General features: G+C 40.8%; 1 protein-coding gene across 1 annotated transcript in view; it reads right to left on the reverse strand.

Moving 5' to 3' along the window:
• The window catches only part of LOC139379131 (toll-like receptor 2), a 31392-nt gene extending 22315 nt beyond the window's left edge, over nucleotides 1-9077 (reverse strand). Inside the window, exons 1-2 of the mRNA XM_071121962.1 lie at nucleotides 8995-9077; nucleotides 3099-3437 (exon numbers count right to left, since the gene is read on the reverse strand). Coding sequence (XP_070978063.1) covers nucleotides 3099-3401 — 303 coding nt within the window. The 5' untranslated portion in view covers nucleotides 3402-3437; nucleotides 8995-9077. The remainder of the gene's footprint in view (nucleotides 1-3098; nucleotides 3438-8994) is intronic.
• Between the last annotated feature and the right edge of the window lie 239 nt (nucleotides 9078-9316).

A 9316-nucleotide genomic window follows, 5' to 3' on the forward strand; every position in this document is an offset into this window, starting at 1 on the left:
AGATGGGCTAGAGAGCTCCAGTGGATCAGAGGTTACCTCATGGAGATGGGCTAGAGAGCTCTTCTTCTCTCCTCACAATGGATCAGAGGTCACCTTGTGGAGATGGGCTAGAGAGCTCTTCTTCTCTCCTCACAATGGATCAGATGTTACCTCATGGAGATGGGCTAGAGAGCTCTTCTTCTCTCTTTACAATGGATCAGAGGTCACCTTGTGGAGAAGGGCTAGAGAGCTCTTCTTCTCTCTTTACAATGGATCAGAGGTCACCTCATGGAGATGGGCTAGAGAGCTCCTCTCCTCTCTTTACAATGGATCAGAGGTTACCTACATAGTATTATTTAAATATTCCCCATGTTATGCTAATGAAGAGTTAACATGGCTGTTATAGAATGTTGTAGTGTCATGTTAATGGGGTTCTAACATGGCTGTTATAGAATGTTGTAGTGTCATGATAATGGGGTTCTAACATGGCTGTTATAGAATGTTGTAGTGTCATGTTAATGGGGTTCTAACATGGCTGTTATAGAATGTTGTAGTGTCATGTTAATGAGTTCTAACATGGCTGTTATAGAATGTTGTAGTGTCATGTTAATGGGGTTCTAACATGGCTGTTATAGAATGTTGTAGTGTCATGTTAATGAGTTCTAACATGGCTGTTATAATGTTGTAGTGTCATGTTATTGGGGTTCTAACATGGCTGTTATAGAATGTTGTAGTGTCATGTTATTGATCATAAATTCTTATTGAAAACATTCATTTGCTGTGGCTTCACATCACCTGCCATCACATGATTGGAGAGTTATCCATCCAAAATAACCCAGAGAGTGTTCTTCAATGGAGGCTTCTCTAACATCAGATATGTACCGTCCGGTGTTCCTCAGGGCAATTGTCTTAGGCAGTTACTCTTCTCTATATTTACAGATGATGTCCCACTGGTATTACACAAAGCTAAAATTCCTATGTATGTGGATGATTCTCCACTTTTACATGTCAGCTCCCAATGCCAGTGAGCTCACGGAAATTCAAAGGGAGTTACAGTCAGTTTCAGAATGGGTGATCGATAATAAACTGGTCTTGAATACAGCTAAAACTAAAAGTATGGTATTTGGTTAAAAACATTATTTAACACCTAAACCTCCAATGGAGTTGTCCATAAATTGAGCAAGTTGAGAAAGCTAAACTCCTAGGAGGAACATTGAATGGTCTATTGTCATGGTTAAGTCATATTGACAAAGTTGTTGTGAAGATTAGGGAGAGGTATTTCTGTTATAAAAAAGGCATTCTGTATGTTTTTAAACATAAAAATAAAAATCAGCTGTACTAGTGGTCCAGGCTCTGATCTCGTCTCATCTCTTCTCATCTCGTCTCATCTCATCTCGTCTCATCTCTTCTCATCTCGTCTCTTCTCATCTCGTCTCATCTCTTCTCATCTCGTCTCATCTCTTCTCAACTCGTCTCATCTCTTCTCATCTCATCTCTTCTCATCTCGTCTCATCTCTTCTCATCTCGTCTCATCTCTTCTCATCTCGTCTCATCTCTTCTCATCTCGTCTCATCTCTTCTCATCTCGTCTCATCTCTTCTCAACTCGTCTCATCTCTTCTCATCTTGTCTCATCTTGTCTCGTCTCATCTCGTCTGATCTCGTCTCATCTTGATAACTGTCCAGTAATATGGTCAGGTGCAGCAAAGAAAGATCTAGCAAAACTGCATCTGGTTCCAAACAGAGCAGCACGCCTCACCCTTAACGGCACATAAAGAACTAACATCAACAACATGGATGCCAGTCTTTCCTGGTTGAGGGTTGACAACAGATTAACTACTTCTCTTCTTGTTTTTATGATAAATATTACTGTGAAAAAAATTCCATAATGTCTGTTTAATCAAATAACATTAAGCTCAGACACCTATACACACCCCACAAGACATGTCACCAGGGGTCTCTTCAGACACCCATACATACCCTACAAGACATGTCACCAGGGGTCTCTTCAGACAACCATACACACCCCACAAGACATGTCACCAGGGGTCTCTTCAGACACCCATACATACCCTACAAGACATGTCACCAGGGGTCTCTTCAGACAACCATACACACCCCACAAGACATGTCACCAGGGGTCTCGTCAGACACCCATACATACCCTACAAGACATGTCACCAGGGGTCTCTTCAGACACCCATTCACACCCCACAAGACATGTCACCAGGGGTCTCTTCAGACACCCATACATACCCTACAAGACATGTCACCAGGGGTCTCTTCACAGTCCAAAACAAATTCATGGCAATGCACAGTTTTATACAGAGCCATGATCGCATGGAACTCCCTTCCATCTCAAGTTATTCAAGCAAACAGCAAAATAACTTGAAAAAAACATCTCATGGAACAGCAGGGATTGTGACACACACAAGCACACCACACAGACACACTCTAACACACACATTGCCTTCCTTGTGTTTGGTTAATTGTCATGTTTTGTGTTCTTTGTGGACCCCAGGAAAAGTAGCTGCCACTTCTGCAAAAGCTAAGGTCGATCCAAATAAACAAAGAGCTCGATGTTCCCTCTATATAACTCTATGTGTTACCTGCAGTAGGAGTGCCCTCTATATAACTCTATGTGTTACCTGCAGTAAGAGTGCTCTCTCTCTCTCTCTCTCTCTCTCTCTCTCTCTCTCTCTCTCTCTCTCTCTCTCTCTCTCTCTCTCTCTCTCTCTCTCTCTCTCTCTCTCTCTCTCTCTCTCTCTCTCTCTCTCTCTCTCTCTCTCTCTCTCTCTCTCTCTCTCTCTCTCTCTCTCTCTCTCTCTCTCTCTCTCTATATATATATATATATATATATATATATATGTGTGTTAAATGCAGGAAATTTGATTTATTTTACCTTTATTTAACTAGGCAAGTCAGTTAAAGAACAAATTCTTATTTTCAATGACGACCTAGGAACAGTGAGTTAACTGCCTGTTATGGGGCAGAACGACAGATTTGTACCTTGTCAGCTCGGGGGTTTGAACTTGCAACCTTCCGGTTACTGGTCCAACACTAGGCTACCCTGCCGCCCCACATGCAGGCAATGTGCCGTTTATATAACTCTATGGGTTACCTGCAGAAGGTGGAAGGCCCATTCGTGGATACTCTCGATCCTGTTGCTATGGAGATCAAGGGTTCGTAACCACGTGTACTCTCTCAGATCGTCCTCAGCAACCGAGGTGATGTCGTTGAAGGAGAGGTCGAGGGTTACGACCTCGGTGACGGTTACCGTGGGAACGTGTCGGTAATTCCGGGAGGAGCAGTTGCAGAAGAGACGTTCGTCACATTGATCACACGTTGACCTCTTCTCGACCTCTGGGGTTGAACTTTGACCCTGAGAGAAGAAGAGGAGGACCAGCATGGCCAGAGACCCCATTCTGAAAAAGAAAGGAAAGAGAGAAAAAGAGAGAGACTGAAGGAGAGAGAGAAAGAGAAAGATATAGAGAGATTGTGTAAGAAGATGTCTGTACTTTCCCTCTGACATAACCAACTATGTGGATGAGGATCTATACTCATAGGTATTAGTGACCTCAATCAAATGAAATCAAATCATCTTAAACCTGATCGTTTCAGACATTTTAAAGTGTGAAATTAACAGCTGAAGTCATTCAGAGTGCGTTCCAAATGACACCATATTCCATAGACAGGCGTAGTGCACTACTTTTGACCAGGGACCATAGGAAAATTCAGACCTGAGTTGCGTGTGCGTATATGTGACTTGTTTCAGAAACTAGGCGTATGTCGCGTCTTCACAGGAGAGACATTTCAACATAAACATTTTTTAAATCAAAATGTGTTTTTTGGGGGCAGAAATTCTGGAACATGTGAACTTTCATGTGCCTTGATAACAATCGTGTATGCCATCTATAAATACGAATATAATTGTTAAATTACGAGCCCAGTTGGTTTAGCCACAGAAAAAGGGAAGCAACCTTCCCGCTAGCCATGATTGTCTGAGATAATGAGTGGGCTGGACATGCCAAGAAATGAGTTTGGATTGGTCTGCCATATAGCAGGCTTCTGTCTATTTAAGCTGGTCAGTATGTGTAGGTAATCCTGTCGAACACATCTTTTTAAAGATATCACGTAGTAGAATATATCACGTAATAGAACTGCATAGGTGTTGCTTTCTGGAGGACTGAGTGACAGTCCAACCAGGTAACTGAAACATGGGGAAATGCCAGTTCCAACCAGGTAACTGAAACATGGGGAAATGCCAGTTCCAACCAGGTAACTGAAACATGGGGAAATGCCAGTTCCAACCAGGTAACTGAAACATGGGGAAATGCCAGTTCCAACCAGGTAACTGAAACATGGGGAAATGCCAGTTCCAACCAGGTAACTGAAACATGGGGAAATGCCAGTTCCAACCAGGTAACTGAAACTTGGGGAAATGCCAGTTCCAACCAGGTAACTGAAACATGGGGAAATGCCAGTTCCAACCAGGTAACTGAAACATGGGGTAATGCCAGTTCCAACCAGGTAACTGAAACATGGGGAAATACCAGTTCCAACCAGGTAACTGAAACATGGGGAAATGCCAGTTCCAACCAGGTAACTGAAGGTAACCATTCTGACCTGTTAATACATGTGAAAGTTATCAAAACACTTAGTTTAGAATATCTACATAAATCCAGCAATTGCATTCTTCTCATATGACTCTGTAGGCTACTGACCTGTTAAACACTTCCTCTGGCATCTCATCCTTCCTCTGTCTGTAGCTATTGAACTCAACCTGCAGGAGGTTTGTTAGTTGTGATTGAGTGGGGAGGAAACAGCTGCGGGCAAGGTTCTGACAAAGGGGTGTGTCTCGGTGGTGGCAAGGACACACCCAAGAAAACACCCTCCAAAAAACCACACCCGCAAGCCAACTCCCGTTTGGTTTCTGTCATGGCCGCCAGAATTTCTTGAGGAGCAAGACAAACAAATGAGGCAAAATCAGCAGTGCGGTTCCCCTTTAAGAGCAGCAGTGCGGTTCCCCTTTAAGAGCAGCAGTGCGGTTCCCCTTTAAGAGCAGCAGTGCGGTTCCCCTTTAAGAGCAGCAGTGCGGTTCGCCTTTAAGAGCAGCAGTGCGGTTCCCCTTTAAAAGCAGCAGTGCGGTTCCCCTTTAAGAGCAGCAGTGCGGTTCCCCTTTAAGAGCAGCAGTGCGGTTCGCCTTTAAGAGCAGCAGTGCGGTTCCCCTTTAAGAGCAGCAGTGCGGTTCCCCTTTAAGAGCAGCAGTGCGGTTCCCCTTTAAGAGCAGCAGTGCGGTTCCCCTTTAAGAGCAGCATGGCCGATGCTCCAGTTTGAATGATAGATGTTGAAAGAGCTGGTTTGCCGTCCCTCTTTCAGTTTGTCCGTACAAAGCCTTTTATTTTGTGTCTCCCTGTTCGGGTTGCTCAACAGTTATTTTCACTTCCTAATCTAAGTTGGGTGTTCTTTTAGTTTGTTATCAGGCAAATTTAGTGGCTGTTCATGGGTGGGGGGGGGGGGGGGGTGGGTGTTTAAGACCCTCATCGAGGGTACCCAGCCAGTACCCAGTCAGTTGGCACCCACTTTCTGAACCCATATTAAAAACTCCACCTGTTTCGTTCTGGTTGTCGGTGGCTCATTTGTTAGTTCCCTTTTCTGTTGAGCGACGATCGTTGGTTGCTTGGTTACGTAACGTCACACATAGTTAAAACAGATTGTATAGTTTTGAACGGAAACTAATATGTGTATATCTAAGGAAGCAATGTGGTTTAGATGTGTAAACAGCTTTTCAACAGAAAACATTTGTTCACTAACACTTTATTTGCATAGTCCATCTGTAGATTCTCTACAGACTATCAGTGACATTTCAACTATCTACTACCCCTAACTCTAGCCCTAACCTTAACCTTAACCCTTATCCTAACCCTTAACTTAACCCTTAACCCTTATCCTAACCCTTAACTTAACCCTTAACCCTTATCCTAACCCTTAACTTAACCCTTAACCTTTATCCTAATCCTTAACTTAACCCTTAACCTTAACCCTTAACCTTAACCTTAACCTTTATCCTAACCCTTAACTTAACCCTTAACCCTTATCCTAACCCTTAACTTAACCCTTAACCCTTAACCTTAACCTTAACCTTAACCCTTATCCTAACCCTTAACTTAACCCTTAACCTTAACCCTTATCCTAACCCTTAACTTAACCCTTAACCTTAACCCTTATCCTAACCCATAACTGAACCCTTAACCCTTAACCCTAACCTTAACCTTAACCTTTATCCTAACCCTTAACTTAACCCTTAACCTTAACCCTTATCCTAACCCTTAACTTAACCCTTAACCTTAACCCTTATCCTAACCCTTAACTTAACCCTTAACCCTTAACCCTAACCTTAACCTTAACCTTTATCCTAACCCTTAACTTAACCCTTAACCCTTAACCCTAACCTTAACCTTAACCTTTATCCTAACCCTTAATTTAACCCTTAACCCTAACCTTAACCTTAACCCTTATCCTAACCCTTATCCTAACCCTTAACCCTTAACCTTAACCCTAACCTTAACCCTTATCCTAACCCTTATCCTAACCCTTAACCCTTAACCCTTAACCTAACCCTTAACTTAACCCTTAACCTTAACCTTAACCCTAACCTTAACCTTAACCTTAACCCTTATCCTAACCCTTAACCCTTAACCTTAACCCTTATCCTAACCCTTAACTTAACCCTTAACTTAACCCTTAACCTTAACCTTAGCCAAGCAGTTGCTTATCAACAGAGTTTGTTGATAGTGAGACCATCGGTAGATCATAGATGGACTAACGAAATAAAGTGTGACCTGTTTCAGGAAGCTAGTTGTATGTCGCACGTAACTACTTCACTACTTCTTCACAAATTAAACATTTGTGTCAAAATGTGTTTTTGGGCTTAAATGCCTTCTGGAATGTTCATGTGCCTTAATAATAAACTTGTGTTCCATCTGTAAATACTTATACAATTGTTTAAATTACGAGCCTAGTTGGTTTAGCCACGGAAAAGGACAGGAACCTTCCCGCTAGCCATGATTGGCTGAGGTAATGGATGGGCTGGACATGCCGAGAGATGAGTTGGGATTGGTCTGACACGTAGCATGTTTCTATCTATAACATGAGCTGCTGAGTATGTGTAGATCATCCTTGCTGACGCAGCTTTCTTTTGGAAAGATATCACGTTATATCCATGGAAAACTGCAAAAAAAAAAAGTGTTGCAATTGTTCTTAACTAACATTGATGCCAATAATTGAACAGTTTCAATCGACCAAAAAAATCAGTTTGGAAGAAGTTGTGACCGACCCACTTTCCGGAGTGACTCGACACAACGGGTCAAACAAGCTGTAGCTACGAACACAAATCAGAAACAACACAGGAGGGGTTCCAGTCTGTCGTGAAGTGTTCATCCAAGTAAACGGATTAAAAAGTTTAGCTACATTTTCAGATTATTATACGTTTAAAATGTTTCATTGCAAGTTAAAGCGTACTGTTAGCTAGCTAGCTAACGTTAACTGGCTGGCTGGCTCGCTAGCTAACGCTACATGTATGATCTGTGTAGTAATATTATTTGTATCTCAGACAGACATTTACATTGCTAGTTATTAGCCTATATGTTAGCCAGCTAACATTGAACATAGTTAGCTTTAGCTTCCTGCAGATTCATACTACAGCATTTTGTTGGCTAGCTATAAAAATGAGTTTTTAACTGTATGGGTTGTAATTATGGTTAATTGTTTTGCTAGTTAGCTAGCATGTCTTAACAAAAGACTCCACTTCGTCAGATGATTACATGACCCATCAAGTTAGCCAGGTGTGTCTGGGGGGTGATTACAGCCATCTATTGTATTTCATGAACATGTGTAGTAGACAGTAGTGATCCACCCACTTAGCTAGATGTAGCTGTGGGGGGGTTATAGAAGTTATTTCTCATGACCCATCGATTTAGACAAGTGTGTCTGGATAAGAATCATCTAATAATTGTAAAATATTTGTAAAATATTTTTATCCGGGCACTTTCTATATTTTATATTGTATTATATTGTATTATATTTATATTGTATTATATTTATATTGTATTATATTGTATTATATTTATATTGTATTATATTTATATTGTATTATATTTTATATTGTACTATATTTATATTGTACTATATTTATATTGTACTATATTTATATTGTATTATATTTATATTGTATTATATTGTATTATATTTATATTGTACTATATTTATATTGTACTATATTTATATTGTATTATATTTATATTGTATTATATTGTATTATATTTATATTGTACTATATTTATATTGTATTATATTTATATTGTATTATATTGTATTGTATTTATATTGTATTATATTTATATTGTATTATATTTATATTGCTACTTTGCAAATATGCAAGTAACCGTTTGACTGTAATAGGCTTACAGGGGAGACCAGGATCTAATGTTTCCAGCTTCTGTATCCTGTTTCCTGTTCGACAAATCAACTTCGTTTTTATTTGATGTAGTGTAGAGCCGGTATGTGAAGAACAACATGACCTTCTCCAACGTCAGATTAGGAGAAAGACCAAGGACGAGATAAAGTGTTATTTTACCTGGTGTTTTTCATTATTGTAGGCTACTACTTTCTCCTCTTTTAGTCTTAATCTTTGTTACAAGTTTATCAACTTCCCAAGCAGAATTTACTTTCCCATTTCTCCTCAACTGTTGTGTCTGATATATACCATTTTCTAGCTCCGAGTCTCTACTTTTATCCAACGTGAAAAACACGATTTCAAATGTTTATGCATCAGACCGAATCGAGCCGATATACAATTTTCTAGCTCTAAGTGTCACATTTTCACATTTTTGCGCTCCATTAGACCGCATCGAGGTGGTCAGTCATATTTGTTCTTCTAAAGACATTTTGTGGTTTAAGATGTTTTCAAATCAAGACAGCAGGTGCAAAACTAGACACAAGCAGATGGATGACTTTACCTTGACTCTCAGGGTGTTCTGTTTCAAGGTGCTCTGCGTTGAGACCTGATGTAACCAGGAGATTAACAGATAAACATAGAGATAGACAGGATGCTTATGGGCAGGGGACTGTGTGTGTTTATGTAAAACCAGTTATGCAAAAAGTATCACTTCCTACTGTTCCACTGGTGTGTGTGTGCGTGCGTGCGTGCGTGCGTGTGTGTGTGTGTGTGTGTGTGTGAGAGAGAGAGAGAGAGTGAGTGAGAGAGTGCGTGTTTGAGAGTGCGTGTGTGTGTGTGTGTGTGTGTGTGTGTGTGTGTGTGTGTGTGTGTGTGTGTGTGTG

Source organism: Oncorhynchus clarkii, chromosome 21, assembly GCF_045791955.1.
Source record: "Oncorhynchus clarkii lewisi isolate Uvic-CL-2024 chromosome 21, UVic_Ocla_1.0, whole genome shotgun sequence".
NCBI classification, from domain to species: domain Eukaryota; kingdom Metazoa; phylum Chordata; class Actinopteri; order Salmoniformes; family Salmonidae; genus Oncorhynchus; species Oncorhynchus clarkii.